At 36.6% G+C, this 21,518-nt stretch overlaps 1 protein-coding gene across 8 annotated transcripts in view; it reads left to right on the forward strand.

The window, feature by feature from the left end:
• Positions 1-21,518, forward strand: part of LOC124132148 (tensin-3-like) — a 304,124-nt gene that overhangs the window by 121,185 nt on the left and 161,421 nt on the right. For all 8 annotated transcript variants that reach the window (XM_046495852.2, XM_046495848.2, XM_046495851.2 and 5 more), the window contains exon 3: positions 14,812-14,849. In XM_046495852.2, coding sequence (XP_046351808.1) covers positions 14,812-14,849 — 38 coding nt within the window. The remainder of the gene's footprint in view (positions 1-14,811; positions 14,850-21,518) is intronic.

Below are 21,518 nucleotides of genomic sequence, written 5' to 3' on the forward strand. Positions count from 1 at the left end.
TACTGCCATAAACAACCTGCTTTTTTACCGATTTCCTGTTGTTTTGTCCAGGAAACTCGAGAACCACAATTGATACATGTAGACTATTTTGGTCTACCTAATGAATGTGTGTCTAACCCATATGCTAGATATCACTATTTTTTCACGGAGTAAATTGATATCTTAGCTGGAAAAAACAATATTTTTAAAGGTCTCAAGCGGTATTGTTGCCTCAGATTTCACTTCACAGTTGCGACATACAATACAATACAATACAATACAATACAATACAATACAATACAATACAATACAGACATGAAAAAACAAAATGTGACCATGACCGTCACTCAAGGTATTGTTCACAGCAGACATAAAAACAGTCCTACAATAAACGTCTTGCTTCAGCATATAAAATTTGTTTTAGTTCTCAGAAATAGTCCTCATAAAATATATTTTAACAAATGTGAAACTCCATTGAAGTTTGAGCAATATTGTTGATGAAATCTTGTTGTGCATCAGGGTAGTGATTATCTGTGATACCACACAATTAGAATGACGGGAATTCAGTGACAGATGGATTATCAGCTTAAGTCATCAGAGGTTACACTCCAACTTTGACCCAACAAGCCTCTGACCCTGTAATTTAATGATGTAATTGTGAAGTTGCCCACTAATTATCTTAATGTAATTATACCCTTGTTCTGAAATATTTGCAGAAACATGGAGAGAGAGTTTATGAATGTTAAATTACCCATGAAGGGAACAAAAAGGATTTTCAGGGGCCAAAACAGATTAGAAAACAGTTGGAAGGACTTTGATGAATGCTGATTTCTTTATAGGGTAATCTGAGATTGACATGGTGACATTTATGATGGTATGATTTGTGAAAAAAACATGCGGCCATTTGGTCAGGTCATGCAGGGGATGATTAATGGATGCAAGTAATATTTATCAGTGCATGCTCTATATTCTGAAGCAAGTTCTGAGACTTTTCATAAAAAGTTCTTATTGAGACTCATGAATGGCTGTATGCAATAAGCTAAAAGTATAGTCATGTATTGGAAACTCAATATCTTAACCAAACAAATATATAAGTGTTTATGCACAATGACAATTATTGAAGCTTTCAAGAAATATTTGAAAAATAACTTTTTCACATTTCAAGAAATCTTATGAAATTAAATAAAATAAAAAATTAAGACATTCTTTGTTTCTTACCAACCCCTTTTAGCCAGGTTAGGTGTAAAGGGTTATAGGGTTTTACGTTCATACAGAATATCTACACATTACTAGAATGATGAAGGAACTACTGCAAGCCCTGGACCATGTATAATGTACTCATGGTCATGCTGTTGAAGTGACAGTGAAAGGAATAAGTGTTCCTTCTAAGAATTGATGTTCATTTCTCTGTTACTACATCAGCAGTGTCGGCATAACAAAGTCATGGGCGAGTTACCGCCCACCAACCCACCCCATTACTGATAGCACTTTCAGACTACCAGCATGCAATGTCGCCATTCATTCCATGTGACGGTGAATATTTGTGGTGCATTGAAGCAGAGAGAGCTTCTACTGGTCATCTGTTGGCGTGGCCATCATAGCCATCGGTCATCTGCTGTTGGTGACATTTATAGCTAACCAGAGAGCTCGCCCATTTCAACTCACATCATAATTTTGTGATTTACGATTTTGTTGATTAGTTTTAATTGCTCGCTTTGTAAATAGATCATCTGTGACAATCAACCAATTTATTTTGTGCTTCTGTTAAGAGATTGAATTACTTTGAGGGGCTACACTGTTGATTTGTGATGTGAATTAAAGGCCTTGGGAATTGTGCAAAAGTAATGCTTATGCAAGCTTTCTTTTGGAGAAAATGACAATAAGAATAGTTTTAGAAATGACTGAAATTATTATAAGGCTTTGATCACTTCATCATAGTCACAAATTGACATGAAACATAAATTCTACAAAGATGAAGAAATGTAAGAAATAAAGGGGTTTCTAAGTCAGAATTCATCATGACTGGCCTGTATTGAAAAAGAAACCTGGTCATGACTTTGGCAACACAAAGAAAGAATATGGTCATTTCATAAATTAATTGGTGTTAATTTTTCAGGTGACTTAATCCCCCCAGGGAGCAATCTTCCATACATTGTTGAACAATGATTACCAGGCACATGGTCCGAGTCTCCACAGAATAATCTTCAAGCTTATTGACTCATCTCCGAAGCAGGCCAGCCTGGTTTTGTGAACTACAACACAAACATAAAAAAAATCTAATTTGGATTAAGTCAACTCAACATGATGAGGAATAACTGAGATCTAATAATCAAATTTGGGAATTAATGAAGCTGTTTGAGCTGACTTCCATGCTGGAGGTAAAGTAGGGCAAGATAAATGTATTAGATTTTTTATGACAGGTGACAGGATCCATATTGAATGAAAATTGAATCTCAGCATTGACAGGACAAGTAGGTCACAAGGGATGGCATTATGACGAGAAGAGATTCATCTGCTTTGTGTGAAAAATTATTGGTTACGCTTGTCCTGCTGAGAGGTGCTCATGTGTGTGCGTTACAAGTAATTTATAGTCCGTCTATTCTAAACTATTTGAAAACACCCCATTTGTGTTATTAATCAGCAAGTACTTTGTATCAATTAGAGAGAAAAAAACCATTATGAGATGAGTATAGAATTGGTGCATATGATTAAGACAGGCACAATACTGATATTTGACAGCAGTGGTGTTAGTAATAATTCTGCGCTAGCGTTGTAAGCAGTGTATATCCACACTTCAAACAATAAAAAGAAAAGTAAGCAAATTTGAGCAAAAAAAACTACCTTTGACACTAATTCTTATTCTGAATCCCATGTCCCATTAATGTCATCATATGATGGACAATATGCATCAGGTAATAACTTGATTGATTTATTCAGTGTAATTAATTGCATATAATTAATTGCATATCAAGTTATATTGTGACTGTGATATGAGTATGAATTCCCCTTGGTTCAAAATACATTATAAAAATTAGTTCTGAAAAATGTTGTAATGAAGTGTTATTATGAAAGGTATTGTTAATGAAAGCAAGCAGAGAAGAAAGTCGTCCATGTAAAGGTACAAAGTCCCAGAGGAACACAGGCGATGACCAGGTGTCAGATTGTTACGTCACTTCATAAAACATGATTAGATGTCCAGTATATAATAGACTACACATTTGCCTCAATGTGCAATTCTCCACTGTGCCCTGTGTTCAAGCCAGTGTTTAAAATTCAGATAATTGTAGCCATACAGCTGAGTGGCAAGTCTAGTAAATTTACTGTCGAGTTAAAAAGTTCCTTTTACATTTGACTGAACCATAAAGACCAAAAAATTTCCAAATTGGGAAAAATTGATACTCATTTTGTTATCACTGCTGTCTGAAAACCAGAAGCATATAGCAATCAAATCAGCATGTCCGTCCGTCTGCCATCCATTTTCTGTTTGCGGAGAAGAACTCCTAAACCGTTGAATATTTCTTGTTGAAACATGCTATATAGAGCAGCCTACTGGTGAAGTGAGGCTAGTGATTGTTTCCTGAGCAGAACTCTGAAACCGTGAATATTTCTAGACGAAACTTGCCATACAGATCAAGCTAGTGGTGAAGTGGTGCCTTTTGATGATTTGAAATTTTTGTTTTCATATTTTTTTATTTTTTTTCATGATGACAAGGTGGACCTATTCTAAAAAACAGGCTTGAGCTCATTTCCAAGACAAAACTCCAAAATTGTTGAATATTATCTTTGATGAAACCTGCAATACAGATCAGTCTAGTGGGGAAATGTTGCCTTTTAATGATTTGAGACATTGAAAAATATTGAACAGCATTATAATTTTCTTCACTGAACTAAAATATCCAGTGGCAATTAACCAAAAGTGGGGTATGAATAGCCAAATTGCATCAAACTTGGGGGTGGTCTCACTTATCTGGGCTAGTTGGGGAACACAATGACAACCTATAGTTCATTAACTGAGCCAACAAAATTCAGCAAGACCATCGGGCATGCATGTATTAATAGTTGACCGTCCAAGATAAAACTGCCCATCTCAGACAGGCGAGTAAGTTTTAAAGCCTTAGCCAAAAACACTTTTCATGGAAATGGTGTGATGTGAAACAGTTTTATGAAATTGTTTTGGTATTATAGTGGCTAAAATAGTTCAGTCAAGAAGGCTGATACATATTATTCAAAAATTATTATCCATTTGTGAAGAGGGAGGTGTTTTACTCACTGCCTTCAAAGAAAGAACATTGGGACTGAAGTAGTACTTCAAACCAAATTTACTCAACCAAATCACTAGTAAAATGAGGTAAGATGGAAGATCGAGATGATGGATGATATTATATGATTATGATTCACACTGGCCTAATTCATAATTTCAATTGGCAGTTAACCCCATTAAAAACTAAAACAAATAAGAATTTATTTTGGTTTATATTTCACAAGCTCTTATATAGTTTTTTTGGCTGAATTCCAAACACATTCGAAATACAGAACAATGCAATTATGTTATGCTTATGAAAAGTAATACTGTCTGATGAATGCAATACTGTAACAATGCAGTGATGGCATGAAAATGAAGGATGCTGTCTGATGAATGAAATACTGTAACAATGCAGTGATGGCATGAAAATGAAGATGCTGTCTGATGAATGAAATACTGTAACAATGCAGTGATGGCATGAAAATGAAGGATGCTGTCTGATGAATGAAATACTGTAACAATGCAGTGATGGCATGAAAATGAAGGATGCTGTCTGATGAATGAAATACTGTAACAATGCAGTGATGGCATGAAAATGAAGATGCTGTCTGATGAATGAAATACTGTAACAATGCAGTGATGGCATGAAAATGAAGATGCTGTCTGATGAATGAAATACTGTAACAATGCAGTGATGGCATGAAAATGAAGATGCTGTTTGATGAATGAAATACTGTAACAATGCAGTGATGGCATGAAAATGAAGGATGCTGTCTGATGAATGAAATACTGTAACAATGCAGTGATAGCATGAAAATGAAGATGCTGTCTGATGAATGAAATACTGTAACAATGCAGTGATGGCATGAAAATGAAGGATGCTGTCTGATGAATGAAATACTGTAACAATGCAGTGATGGCATGAAAATGAAGGATGCTGTCTGATGAATGAAATACTGTAACAATGCAGTGATGGCATGAAAATGAAGGATGCTGTCTGATGAATGAAATACTGTAACAATGCAGTGATGGCATGAAAATGAAGGATGCTGTCTGATGAATGAATAACTGTGACAATGCAGTGATGGCATGAAAATGAAGATGCTGTCTGATGAATGAAATACTGTAACAATGCAGTGATGGCATGAAAATGAAGGATGCTGTCTGATGAATGAAATACTGTAACAATGCAGTGATGGCATGAAAATGAAGATGCTGTCTGATGAATGAAATACTGTAACAATGCAGTGATGGCATGAAAATGAAGGATGCTGTCTGATGAATGAAATACTGTAACAATGCAGTGATGGCATGAAAATGAAGATGCTGTCTGATGAATGAAATACTGTAACAATGCAGTGATGGCATGAAAATGAAGATGCTGTCTGATGAATGAAATACTGTAACAATGCAGTGATGGCATGAAAATGAAGATGCTGTCTGATGAATGAAATACTGTAACAATGCAGTGATGGCATGAAAATGAAGATGCTGTCTGATGAATGAAATACTGTAACAATGCAGTGATGGCATGAAAATGAAGGATGCTGTCTGATGAATGAAATACTGTAACAATGCAGTGATGGCATGAAAATGAAGGATGCTGTCTGATGAATGAAATACTGTAACAATGCAGTGATGGCATGAAAATGAAGGATGCTGTCTGATGAATGAATAACTGTGACAATGCAGTGATGGCATGAAAATGAAGATGCTGTCTGATGAATGAAATACTGTAACAATGCAGTGATGGCATGAAAATGAAGGATGCTGTCTGATGAATGAAATACTGTAACAATGCAGTGATGGCATGAAAATGAAGATGCTGTCTGATGAATGAAATACTGTAACAATGCAGTGATGGCATGAAAATGAAGGATGCTGTCTGATGAATGAAATACCGTTACAATGCAGTGATGGCATGAAAATGAAGATGCTGTCTGATGAATGAAATACTGTAACAATGCAGTGATGGCATGAAAATGAAGGATGCTGTCTGATGAATGAAATACTGTAACAATGCAGTGATGGCATGAAAATGAAGATGCTGTCTGATGAATGAAATACTGTAACAATGCAGTGATGGCATGAAAATGAAGATGCTGTCTGATGAATGAAATACTGTAACAATGCAGTGATGGCATGAAAATGAAGATGCTGTCTGATGAATGAAATACTGTAACAATGCAGTGATGGCATGAAAATGAAGATGCTGTCTGATGAATGAAATACCGTTACAATGCAGTGATGGCATGAAAATGAAGATGCTGTCTGATGAATGAAATACTGTAACAATGCAGTGATGGCATGAAAATGAAGGATGCTGTCTGATGAATGAAATACTGTAACAATGCAGTGATGGCATGAAAATGAAGGATGCTGTCTGATGAATGAATAACTGTGACAATGCAGTGATGGCATGAAAATGAAGATGCTGTCTGATGAATGAAATACTGTAACAATGCAGTGATGGCATGAAAATGAAGGATGCTGTCTGATGAATGAAATACTGTAACAATGCAGTGATGGCATGAAAATGAAGATGCTGTCTGATGAATGAAATACTGTAACAATGCAGTGATGGCATGAAAATGAAGGATGCTGTCTGATGAATGAAATACTGTAACAATGCAGTGATGGCATGAAAATGAAGATGCTGTCTGATGAATGAAATACTGTAACAATGCAGTGATGGCATGAAAATGAAGGATGCTGTCTGATGAATGAAATACTGTAACAATGCAGTGATGGCATGAAAATGAAGATGCTGTCTGATGAATGAAATACTGTAACAATGCAGTGATGGCATGAAAATGATGATGCTGTCTGATGAATGAAATACTGTAACAATGCAGTGATGGCATGAAAATGAAGATGCTGTCTGATGAATGAAATACTGTAACAATGCAGTGATGGCATGAAAATGAAGGATGCTGTCTGATGAATGAAATACTGTAACAATGCAGTGATGGCATGAAAATGAAGATGCTGTCTGATGAATGAAATACTGTAACAATGCAGTGATGGCATGAAAATGAAGGATGCTGTCTGATGAATGAAATACTGTAACAATGCAGTGATGGCATGAAAATGAAGATGCTGTCTGATGAATGAAATACTGTAACAATGCAGTGATGGCATGCAAATGAAGGATGCTGTCTGATGAATGAAATACTGTAACAATGCAGTGATGGCATGAAAATGAAGGATGCTGTCTGATGAATGAAATACTGTAACAATGCAGTGATGGCATGAAAATGAAGATGCTGTCTGATGAATGAAATACTGTGACAATGCAGTGATGGCATGAAAATGAAGGATGCTGTCTGATGAATGAAATACTGTGACAATGCAGTGATGGCATGAAAATGAAGATGCTGTCTGATGAATGAAATACTGTAACAATGCAGTGATGGCATGAAAATGAAGGATGCTGTCTGATGAATGAAATACTGTAACAATGCAGTGATGGCATGAAAATGAAGGATGCTGTCTGATGAATGAAATACTGTAACAATGCAGTGATGGCATGAAAATGAAGATGCTGTCTGATGAATGAAATACTGTAACAATGCAGTGATGGCATGAAAATGAAGATGCTGTCTGATGAATGAAATACTGTAACAATGCAGTGATGGCATGAAAATGAAGATGCTGTCTGATGAATGAAATACTGTAACAATGCAGTGATGGCATGAAAATGAAGGATGCTGTCTGATGAATGAAATACTGTAACAATGCAGTGATGGCATGAAAATGAAGGATGCTGTCTGATGAATGAAATACTGTAACAATGCAGTGATGGCATGAAAATGAAGGATGCTGTCTGATGAATGAATAACTGTGACAATGCAGTGATGGCATGAAAATGAAGATGCTGTCTGATGAATGAAATACTGTAACAATGCAGTGATGGCATGAAAATGAAGGATGCTGTCTGATGAATGAAATACTGTAACAATGCAGTGATGGCATGAAAATGAAGGATGCTGTCTGATGAATGAAATACTGTAACAATGCAGTGATGGCATGAAAATGAAGGATGCTGTCTGATGAATGAAATACTGTAACAATGCAGTGATGGCATGAAAATGAAGGATGCTGTCTGATGAATGAAATACTGTAACAATGCAGTGATGGCATGAAAATGAAGATGCTGTCTGATGAATGAAATACTGTAACAATGCAGTGATGGCATGAAAATGAAGGATGCTGTCTGATGAATGAAATACTGTAACAATGCAGTGATGGCATGAAAATGAAGGATGCTGTCTGATGAATGAAATACTGTAACAATGCAGTGATGGCATGAAAATGAAGATGCTGTCTGATGAATGAAATACTGTAACAATGCAGTGATGGCATGAAAATGAAGATGCTGTCTGATGAATGAAATACTGTAACAATGCAGTGATGGCATGAAAATGAAGATGCTGTCTGATGAATGAAATACTGTAACAATGCAGTGATGGCATGAAAATGAAGGATGCTGTCTGATGAATGAAATACTGTAACAATGCAGTGATGGCATGAAAATGAAGGATGCTGTCTGATGAATGAAATACTGTAACAATGCAGTGATGGCATGAAAATGAAGGATGCTGTCTGATGAATGAATAACTGTGACAATGCAGTGATGGCATGAAAATGAAGATGCTGTCTGATGAATGAAATACTGTAACAATGCAGTGATGGCATGAAAATGAAGGATGCTGTCTGATGAATGAAATACTGTAACAATGCAGTGATGGCATGAAAATGAAGATGCTGTCTGATGAATGAAATACTGTAACAATGCAGTGATGGCATGAAAATGAAGGATGCTGTCTGATGAATGAAATACTGTAACAATGCAGTGATGGCATGAAAATGAAGATGCTGTCTGATGAATGAAATACTGTAACAATGCAGTGATGGCATGAAAATGAAGGATGCTGTCTGATGAATGAAATACTGTAACAATGCAGTGATGGCATGAAAATGAAGATGCTGTCTGATGAATGAAATACTGTAACAATGCAGTGATGGCATGAAAATGAAGATGCTGTCTGATGAATGAAATACTGTAACAATGCAGTGATGGCATGAAAATGAAGATGCTGTCTGATGAATGAAATACTGTAACAATGCAGTGATGGCATGAAAATGAAGATGCTGTCTGATGAATGAAATACCGTTACAATGCAGTGATGGCATGAAAATGAAGATGCTGTCTGATGAATGAAATACTGTAACAATGCAGTGATGGCATGAAAATGAAGGATGCTGTCTGATGAATGAAATACTGTAACAATGCAGTGATGGCATGAAAATGAAGGATGCTGTCTGATGAATGAATAACTGTGACAATGCAGTGATGGCATGAAAATGAAGATGCTGTCTGATGAATGAAATACTGTAACAATGCAGTGATGGCATGAAAATGAAGGATGCTGTCTGATGAATGAAATACTGTAACAATGCAGTGATGGCATGAAAATGAAGGATGCTGTCTGATGAATGAATAACTGTGACAATGCAGTGATGGCATGAAAATGAAGATGCTGTCTGATGAATGAAATACTGTAACAATGCAGTGATGGCATGAAAATGAAGATGCTGTCTGATGAATGAAATACTGTAACAATGCAGTGATGGCATGAAAATGAAGATGCTGTCTGATGAATGAAATACTGTAACAATGCAGTGATGGCATGAAAATGAAGGATGCTGTCTGATGAATGAAATACTGTAACAATGCAGTGATGGCATGAAAATGAAGATGCTGTCTGATGAATGAAATACTGTAACAATGCAGTGATGGCATGGAAATGAAGGATGCTGTCTGATGAATGAAATACTGTAACAATGCAGTGATGGCATGAAAATGAAGATGCTGTCTGATGAATGAAATACTGTAACAATGCAGTGATGGCATGAAAATGATGATGCTGTCTGATGAATGAAATACTGTAACAATGCAGTGATGGCATGAAAATGAAGATGCTGTCTGATGAATGAAATACTGTAACAATGCAGTGATGGCATGAAAATGAAGGATGCTGTCTGATGAATGAAATACTGTAACAATGCAGTGATGGCATGAAAATGAAGATGCTGTCTGATGAATGAAATACTGTAACAATGCAGTGATGGCATGAAAATGAAGGATGCTGTCTGATGAATGAAATACTGTAACAATGCAGTGATGGCATGAAAATGAAGATGCTGTCTGATGAATGAAATACTGTAACAATGCAGTGATGGCATGCAAATGAAGGATGCTGTCTGATGAATGAAATACTGTAACAATGCAGTGATGGCATGAAAATGAAGGATGCTGTCTGATGAATGAAATACTGTAACAATGCAGTGATGGCATGAAAATGAAGATGCTGTCTGATGAATGAAATACTGTGACAATGCAGTGATGGCATGAAAATGAAGGATGCTGTCTGATGAATGAAATACTGTGACAATGCAGTGATGGCATGAAAATGAAGATGCTGTCTGATGAATGAAATACTGTAACAATGCAGTGATGGCATGAAAATGAAGGATGCTGTCTGATGAATGAAATACTGTAACAATGCAGTGATGGCATGAAAATGAAGATGCTGTCTGATGAATGAAATACTGTAACAATGCAGTGATGGCATGAAAATGAAGGATGCTGTCTGATGAATGAAATACTGTAACAATGCAGTGATGGCATGAAAATGAAGATGCTGTCTGATGAATGAAATACTGTAACAATGCAGTGATGGCATGAAAATGAAGATGCTGTCTGATGAATGAAATACTGTAACAATGCAGTGATGGAATGAAAATGAAGGATGCTGTCTGATGAATGAAATACTGTAACAATGCAGTGATGGCATGAAAATGAAGGATGCTGTCTGATGAATGAAATACTGTAACAATGCAGTGATGGCATGAAAATGAAGGATGCTGTCTGATGAATGAAATACTGTAACAATGCAGTGATGGCATGAAAATGAAGGATGCTGTCTGATGAATGAAATACTGTAACAATGCAGTGATGGCGTGAAAATGAAGGATACTGCCTGTTGACTAAAAGACTATAACAACTGGAAATTCTATTGAAACACATCTGTTCATTTAAAAGTCAAGTAAAACAGTTTTAGTTTTACGTCAGTGTCAGTATTCTTTTCTTTTTACCTTGGATATTGATTTTAACAATCGTTTCCAATATTAGCTGTATCAGAGATGGCTATTCAAGGGAGATAACTCTGTAGTAACTTAGTCACATTCTCACCATACTGTGTGTCCAGATTGTAATCTTGAAGAGAGCAAGCATCCTGGTCAGAGTATGAGGAGATGTATGTGAAGTGAAACACTCCTGGAGCTGATAAAGCTGCAGATCCAAAAACAGATGCACATGCACACGCTCACGCACATGCACACAGGCAGACACACATATGTTGTGCATTTGCTTGTGACAACATGGATGTGGCTGCTTATCCACATATATGAAAGAATTTTATATGATTGCAATAAAAATCAAATTGGGAGTTTTGGAACTCAACTTATCAACAAACTGTGACACAAACATATTAATATCTGATATGAGTGTTTGTTTATTTCATTATCACTTTAGGCATCAGATAGTTCTTGTTAAACCAACTTTTATTCCTGTTTCTCTGTGATGGAAAGAGTCTGTTTCTCACTTGACCAACAGGGCTATAAATGAATCATGGTTAATGAATCATGGAGTAGACAAGGTCATCCTACCTGGACAGTAATTAGGTTGTCATGGTAGCCTGTATTTACTGACCAGGTGACCAGCGACCACTCATGTAAACACATGTAAACAACCAGTTGAGTTTGTTGCAAATTGCAGGGACTTGAAGTTTGAGTAGCTACTATATTGCACTCGAAATCTACTGTAACATGCAGAAAATCTCTAATGTACTACACTTATTTATAAAACATCATGAATGACTTAACTTAAAAGCAGGGAATTAAGAATTAAATCATGAACCAAAAAACTCCACCCCAAAAAACACTGAAAAGGACGAAAACTTGTAAAATTGAGAGTTTTCTTGGAAAACACATGGTGTCTTGTATGAAGGTTACTATTTCCTTAACACATATGGCTTTATAGGAAATATGGAGCTGTGTGCTACCCTCCTCGGGATGGCAGGGACCTGACTCCCAAAATCCTAAATGTTGTACACAGATTGTTGTTCAGACAGACCCAAGAGATGAAGAATGATTAGGCAAGTCAAGGCAGCTCTAACATTAAGCTTTGTTCTGGGCTCCATTTGGATTTTATTTTGTTTCCTTTGTTGATATGTATTTTTAGAAGAGAGAGCTTTATTATTTCTGGGACTTAATGTCAATCTAATTGCCTGTCTCAATACTGATTAAGGATTATCCAACTATAACCTACCTGTCAGACCAGGGTCGCTGATAAAAACATACCGGTGCCAAGAGCATGAATATTGGAGTGACTTGCCTTGATCTGAATTAAAGTATCTTTATATCTGGATTGATAACTTTTAATTTTTTATTCCTCCATATACCTTTTGATGTAAAGTTTCACATATAAGATTATGATAAATTTAGATCATTATCAAGAATTTAAGAGGAAGTTAACACCCATCTAAATTGGTTGTCTCAATCTTGACAAGATGTAATTGATCATTTATCTGTTTAATGGAATAGGAAACTGCTAAAAAGTATCAATTATTTTGGGTTGCCCCTGCGCAAGTGCTCTGAGAGAATATCATGGTCCATCAGCTAAGACAGACCATATAGGGATCAGGTATAGCCTTTAATGAGCCTAAAGCCGATTCCCTTGACCCTGTGGCCCTAGCTAATGTCTTCTATTACTAATGACCATGTGTTGAACATAACACTACTGTTGTGTGGATCCTGACAGTACGCTATTCTCCCCTTGTGGATTATAACACCTGTCGGACCTAAACGAGCTTGTCAGATTGTTATCCTCAGGTGACTTGGAACTGGTGTCCAGGTGAGGTGAGGTATTGATCTGCATTAGGATGAGATCTCCCTGTGGGTGTTTATAATGGACAGGTGAGCCTATACAATGTCTAGCAGGGTTAAGTTACACCAGGGGATAAGGACATTATTATTCTGATCCCAGGTTAATTCAGTTGTGGTTAAGTCAATCAGAGATATATGGTATTGATGAGGTCCTCACCACAGGCAATTTTGCAAGGACAAGAGATCATATATGACTGACATTTACATGTCTTTTTAAGTTATGTTTTTAATGATCATGAATGATTTGTGAGATTAAAATGAAACATATTTTGGAAATTAACATTTTTATAAATATGAAATTTTCTATGGATCTGCAATTTACTCTCTAAGGCTTGACAGGATTCTGTGAATGTGGGTTATGACCTGCATGATATGACTGAAATACTATTAAAAGCAGCATTAAATGCCTTCCCTCACTGCAATGGGGCATTGTTTCTTTTTACCAGTCAATACCAGTATTAGCCTGATAAAACAACCAGGAACAAGTAACTCAAGGGCAGTGCCCATCTCTTGTTCTATTGGAACTAACTGTACAGCAGATTTGATTAGCTCATGTAGTAATTTTGTGAAAGGAAGGTCAATATTGCCAGTTCTGTCCAAGATCTCCCAATCTACTGTCTGCTGGTTCCTGGTTTTTGCATTGCATAGGGTGGTGGAACTGTTTGTCAGGCCATACAGTCATGTTCCACACATGGATGCAGTGTGATGCCTTTTGGTATTCCTAGTCTGTCTCCCAGACCCTAGAGAATCAAATAGAAAAAGGAGTCCAACTGAAGTCCAGAATGATTTGGCAAGTCTATATAAGTCAACTCTAGGATCTGTCCAAATCTGCAGGGCTCAAAAATGAGATTCTGGCTTGTTGTTATCAGTTAATCTTGTGTTTGCTGCTGATGTGGGTGACCACAACTGACACCTCTGGAACCCTCTCTCACCTGTCTAAACTTAAAGAATGCCAGCTGTGGGAGCTCACAATTACACAATACCAGGATATACTGGGTTTAGGCTTTTTGAAGAGGAAGCGTCCCTGCATTAATCATTCACAGATATATTTGCAATGGAGTCCAGTCATGCATAAAAACCAATTCTGACTGCACTTTTTAGGTTTAATATTAAGAAGATCCTTCCGAATCAGAAAAAAAGTTATCATGTTGTACTTGTAAGGAAAAGATGTGTTATTTTTTTCTGAAATAAAGGTATGATCTGGGCTCCATTTGGATTTGATTTTATTTGTATTTTTAGGTATATATTTTTTAAGAAGACTTTATTTCTGGGACTAAATGTCAGTCTATGGTTCCCCTGCAGTAATAGTAATATTGCTGAAATATTTCAAAAACAACATATAGCAATACTCACCCATTGTGTACTGTAAGAATGAATTATTTTCATCATGGATCTGGCTTCAAGAAGCTTTCAATTTTAACAGACATGTTAATGCATGGTTTCAGACACAGTATATGGTGATATAAACAATGGGCATTGTAGACCACAATATTACCTGTACTTTTTTTAACAAACAAAAAAGTTTTTTTATATTTTTAAATGATTGTTTTTGTATAAAATTGTTCTTTCTTTTTCAGTCTGTCGCTATATATGTCATAGGAAATGTGAGCCACAGGTAGGTACCATTTTCCTTTCACTCTCTTTCAGCCAGAGGATCAAATATTGGATTGTTTCCTGTGAATTTCAACAGTTTTGATGATATCTGACCTTTAGAAATATCTCGTGCCAAATCATGGCTACTTTTAGAGTTTTAAACAGTTCATAGATCAAGTCTATGATAACAAGAAATAGTGTTTGACTGTCAGTCCTGATTGGTTTGTTACCATAGTAATGCTGGTATCCAAGGTCATTTTACACAGTATCAAGAATCACTTTCAGATGAAAGACAGATGCAGATAATGCACCAGCTTCCCTTGTTTCTGAAAAAAATTAATCGAAGTAAACAATGTTTATAGCTTCCTTTTGCCCTCAGTGACTCCCTGATTAGACTCGATTATTTCGTTGAGGCATCCATTTCATTGGAGACGGACATCCGTAATTAGTGCTGAAAGAATATCTTTCTTCATGAAACATTGGAGTGAAACTGGTGATTTTCATTGGTAGATTTCACAGTTCATTAGTGTTTCCATGCAGTCATGGCAGTGATTCATTGTTAACTGATGTCTCCAAAGGCAGTGATTGACGTACAATTTCTGATAACCAGGTTTTATCCCAAGCTGAAAAGTTTGTTCAGCAAAAGTAAATTAATTAGGTGGAATGAAATTTAGAAATGAAGCAAAGTCTCAACAAGGATGATTTTTATCTGACATTCACGATGGCAAACTATAATTCTGTAGTATAGTTTGTACGTTCAAATTAATTTGAGCCTTCAGAAAGATGATGTTTCATTTGATGTTCCTGCACCAAAAAATAATTGACTTACGTGTCTGATATAGCGTGAAAATATCCACTGTGTATTTAAGACAAAAGTACCTACATTTATGTACAGTTGAACCCTAATACCTCAAACCTAGCAGGACCGTGTTGTACCTTCAAGACATCTGGACAATCAAGATTATAATTTATATAACCATGCTTGAGCATTTATATAGTAAGGCAGTCAGGACTGGAGAACAGGTTCGAGATATCTGTACATTCGAGATAAAGAGGTTCGACTGTATATATATAAGAGTGAAATGAATCCGTGAAATGAGTCTCTGAAGGCTGAAGTAAAATAAGATAAGTGGATGAGTTGGGTTTATGTCATCAGTTTATTGCAAAAGGTAAGTGAGACAGGTTGCAGCTGATTTCCACTTGGGTGAAACCCATGGGCACGGGTACTGACAGATCAGTGCATCGGCATGGTTAAAGGATTCAAACATAGTTATTGGATCCTTGCAGTGCTGAGGGAAGCAGCTGTTACAGCAAGTTGCAGTGGGTTGCCCACACCCTGCGTGTTGAAGAGACACTGTTTGCATCAAACTAAATGTTTATCAGCTGTAATATACTACTCCACTTTTGACAGGGACATATTTTTGTCTTCCCTGATACACAAAACTGATTCTCATAATATGGCAAGTGTATATTTAAAAAGAATGACATATCTCTATAAAATATTGAGTATTATATGCACCTGTTTCTTGTTCAGCGGAACATCACAATGCTCTGTTTAAATGGATGACATCTCCCCAGTACACCATGCTTGTTATGAATGGGGGCTGAATGAGTCATACTGTTGTCAAAGTAGCTGATTACAGTTACCTTTGGATGGCTGACCAACTGGGAAGATGAACTAGTGTAGGTCAGGAGCAATCAGTCATATTTGGGGGACCTTGTCCCATATCTTAGCATGACATTCATATTCATCTGTGGTTTGGGGGCAGTCGGGTAGCCTAGTGGTTAAAGCGTTTGCTCATCACGCCGAAGACCCGGGTTCGATTCCCGACATGGGTTAAATGTGTGAAGCCCATTTCTGGTGTCCCCTGCTGTGATATTGCTGGAATATTGCTAAAAGCAGCATTAAATCAAACTCGCTCACTCACACATCTGTGGTTTGTGGAATCCAGACCTTTTTCGTGGATCATGTAGTTTCAAAACAGCTGCCTTCCCCGCTGTACTGTGGGCATTTGATTTCTAGGGGTGCCAGTAATCTTTTGAACTCGCTATCCCACCTGTCTAGGAACTTCATAGTTTGAATATGCTATTCAATACAAAGAATTTGCTAAACAATGAATGTCTCCAAATGCAATTTTTGCCCCATCTATTTTTTCCCAATTGACTACATCATTATGGTTGCTTGTCTAAATATGTGCTAATCAAAATGGCGTACCAGGTAAAAAAATAAAGTTTGGTTGCACTACTATTGCACTACTATTGCACTTGTAGAGAATCAGAATTGTTTGCGCTCCCAAGATGAGGATCAGTAATCATTACTCTGAAATAGTGTCAATAAAGTACCGGTTACTAGCCCCCTAGCATCAGGATCATTATGTCTCAGGAGCACTGGCTCATTGATTACCAAGAACTAAAGAAGAATCCTCACATCATTTGCACTGTCATTATTCCAAAAAGGCATTCATATATTACCAAACAGGTCCATTGTGAAATATATCTTGTAATTGCTGTAATACTTCCAAGGATAAAAGAGTTTAAGGACTCCAAAACATTTGAAAACATTGCAAATAATAGAAAATGTCACCATGAAGTTGCACACAGACCAAGTAGCATTTTGAAACATTCACTGACATGACTGTTTTTATCCCTGCACAATGATAGAGCAGAGGTTTTGTTGCTGCTACCAGATCTACTTGTTCCACGTGTCATAAATGGCAAGGTATGAGATAATTGCCCCAGATTACCTGTCAGATACTTCCTATAATAATGATGTAGTTGGGGCAGATTGAAACAGAAACGCCAAATTTGTCTGATATAATGGCTGGAAGCACCATAATCAATAGCAATCTAATCTACCTGCTTACAGTGTATGTTGCATGGAAGACGATGGTGGGCCTGACAGGGGATGATGGAATAGTGAGGGGGAGTAGGAGGAGGATTGCAGCATCGTGCAGAAAGATGAATGCCCTCATTGATGTAGTTTATTTTTATAAAGGATTTTATGATTTCAGGGGAAATATTAAATCATGCTTTGAATAACCAAGTTGTTGAGTTAATGGATTAACTTGTTATAAGGAACTTTCGAGTCGGGGTATTCTATTATGGGTTTGTTTGAACTTTTTTGTGCTGGTAATTGATTTTGCTGAAAAAACGAGACTTCATCTTTTTAACATCATGGTAGGAAAGTATCTAAATATTTGTCACTAATCAATTTCTGTGGTATAAAGTTTTTGCAGACTTAGTACCAAGTTTGTCTTTTTCAACAGATCTGTTAGATAGTAGAAACGATTACATTGCTTGGGCAGTTGAATTTGTTAAAGACTTTGTTTCAAGTTTCTACCTGTTAATTGAATTTAAGCTCTTTCTATTTCAGAATTTTGGAGAAATGGTCGACAAAAATGTAATTAAGTTCTAAACAAATAAACCTGTTTAATCAATACAAATGTATTGTTTTGTTGAAGGACAATCCTGACCAAAATTTGACCAAAGTTTTTTTTAAAAATAAAATTTGTTGTTTGCTTGAAACTCAGAACATATTGTGCTTCTATTTTTGTTGAAACATTCATTTCAAGAGTTTTGCCATGGAAAAATCTTGGTATAAAAAATCCCAAACAATTAAAAAGCACCAGGTCCCCTCAACACATATCTGTGTGCCAAGTCCTGTGAAGAAATATATGTTTCGCGTAACTGGTGTAGCTTCAATATGGTGATGGGACGCCAACAGAAATTGGTTTCAAGTTATAAGAAGGATATGATATGTGTCGACCACAGGTACTGGTGGATTTGATAGAAAGGAGAAGTATATGATACATGTAGGCACAGCTAGTGGAGTTAAGATAGAAGGCAGAAAAATGATGTGATATGTGTAGACCACAGCTACTGGTGGGATGGAAGGAAGGATTTGGTCAATTGAGCCGAGCATGCTTCAAACAAATGACAAGCAATTTTAAGTTATCATATGTCACTCACATGTCAGCTTTTTATGTCTTAAAATTAAAAAGTGTCATATCCAAATAGTATCAGATATTCCACTTCTACAAAGCTCTTTAAAATGAAGCTAACCTTTCTAACATATCACTTCAAGTTCAGTCTAAAGAGATTGCACACTTTTTGTCAATGCAATATTCATAACAATGATGACATTGATGACATTTAAAGTAAGATGTAATCCATTTATTACAAATCCACATGCAGCCATTTTATTACACGTTATAAAATACATGATTTAGGGTCATTCTGTACTGTTCTGTTGCACCAACAAGAAAGCAGCCATCTTGTGGTTTCAAGCGAGACCTGCTGGCAGCAGAATGGTGAGATGTGACCCTAATTCCTGGAGACTCCCCATGACAATGGTGGAGTGGAGAGTCAACAAGCTGGTCAGGCACCATTAGTCCATGTCTCCTACTGTAATCTATCACTGGAAATAAACACCATCAAATACTTGACAGACTTCAGCAATGTTGTTGAAGGCCAGCCGGCAGCCTTCATAACACTCACAGGAGAAAGATTAACATGTATTGAGTGTTCTGTCACTGTGTCACAGAACTCGGAGACATTAATACTGGAAATGATTATTTCATGTTTTTTGTCAGAATTCAGGCAAGGCTATTTGAGGTTGTTTTTAAAGCAGTGTTGTTGCTTTGGTTTGGTTTTTGATCTTTCATGATATTTTGTATGACTCAGTTGTCTGGGTTACAGTTATAATAAACATTACAATAATAAGTGAGTTGCAAGTGAAGTGTTTCTGGCAGTGTGTGGAGTAAGGTTTGGTTGCTCACTTTCATACCCATTCACCATTTCAGAATTGGATGACACTTGTAGCCTTGTTGTCTGAGGTTGCACATCTGACTTGGCCTTCATATCTGTTGGTCATGTGGGTTCAAATCCTGGAATAGGATCTCCATTGTATCAGCATTATACTGGTGTTTGAGAGTTACACCAACAGTTTTTATCGGTATCAATTAAGGCTCTTCTCCAACATTATGCTAACAGTAAAGAAATGACTGCATGAAATACTGTATAACATTAACTTCAATATAGCATTCACTCACCCAGTGAATGACGTTCTTTAACCCTTGTTGTGACCATTGAGATCATGGCATGATGTGATGATCTTCATGAATGTGGCCGAGAAAAGAAGGCAGAGGAAGACTGGTTTATGATGAGGGAGGCAACTGCTTCACCTGATTTAAGTTTCAGCCTTTCATGACCTACACCTAGAGAACCCTAACGACAAACCTGTTCATAGATGCTACAGCTGCAAGAAACAAGGTAAAAAGAATATTCCTGGCTAGATATGGTTTAGTTGTCATTTCATGATGCATTACTGGCTGACTTAGAGAGGAGCTTCTTGAAAACATACACCTAGCTTTAACTCAGTGGTTATGTTTAATTATTCTCATTATACACCAGATGGGGTTGCATGTTGCTGGTTCCAGCAAGATAACACATTTGCTGACACGTGGATATTACACCCCCAGTATATAAATATACACCCACCACTTCCGTTGCTGACCTCAAACATACCACCATGTGTAAGTACTACACATGCTCTGATTAAAGAAATGTCATTACAGGTTTGGTGCCACTTAGAATGCTGCCAAATATTATCTATTTTTGTTCCCTCCTCAGGATGATGAATGCTTTGAGGCATTTATATGTTAATGTGTTTATGGTTCTTGTGTACATGTACCGGCTTTGATATGGTCACTCAAAAAATGATTCTTCAGTAATTTATTATATTAAGTTCCTTTACCTCATCTGATTCTGGTGCATCAAGGTAGACCATACATCTTCTTCTGAAAGCTATTTAAGGAATTCCTGTGGAAATCATGTGCTTTATTTCATTTTTTTTTCAAAACAGGATTGACATTAATGAATTCCAGATTGTCACATACTTTGGAATATAAGGAATATTTTCTTCATTTGAAATGGCTACGCCTCTTAAAAATATAAATATCCATTTTCAATACCAATTCTTTACAGAAACACCAAAGCAAGGAAATCATGATTAGTTATGCTTTCAAGACATGTCATGTAGTAATGGAAAATTGTTAAAAAATGTTAAGTCTATTATTGATGATTTTTGTTTTATAATATCGATGCATAAAACTGATACTTTGGCCTTAGGACCAAATCAGTCCTAGTTTTGAAAAGCGTGCTAGTATTTGGTATGACAACAGTTTTAGAAGCAATATATTGATTTATTCTTTGCTGTTCATTAAGACCATCACGAACAATAACAGTGCTGATGTTATTACCATCAGTTGTCTCGGCGGACATCCACTCATCAGGATCATCTGTTTACAATTGTTTACCTATGTAAACACAAGATAATAATACCAAACTCAGCAGGGGATTTCTAACTCATACTGTTGTCCCTAATGGAAGTCTTACGACTATTAAATCATGTTGATGAATAATAAGTTGTATCATACCCTATGTTTGAGGTGTCTTAAGTCATTAGGAAATAGACCCTTTGTCTTGTGAGTCAAAAAGCTTTCATCACAATAGTTTTTATTCAATTCAATGAATTAAATACCCCCACCCCCCAAAAAACATTTCAAGGGTGGATACAGCATTTTTAATTGGGATGGGTCCAAAATATCAATATCCTCTCTCGGTCAACTTTACTTTGCCTTCAACATACTACTACATTTGGTTTTCAAAAGGAATCTGCCTATGTTTTTTT

Source organism: Haliotis rufescens, unplaced genomic scaffold (genome assembly GCF_023055435.1).
Source record: "Haliotis rufescens isolate VD_foot unplaced genomic scaffold, xgHalRufe1.0.p SCAF_4, whole genome shotgun sequence".
Lineage (NCBI taxonomy): Eukaryota > Metazoa > Mollusca > Gastropoda > Lepetellida > Haliotidae > Haliotis > Haliotis rufescens.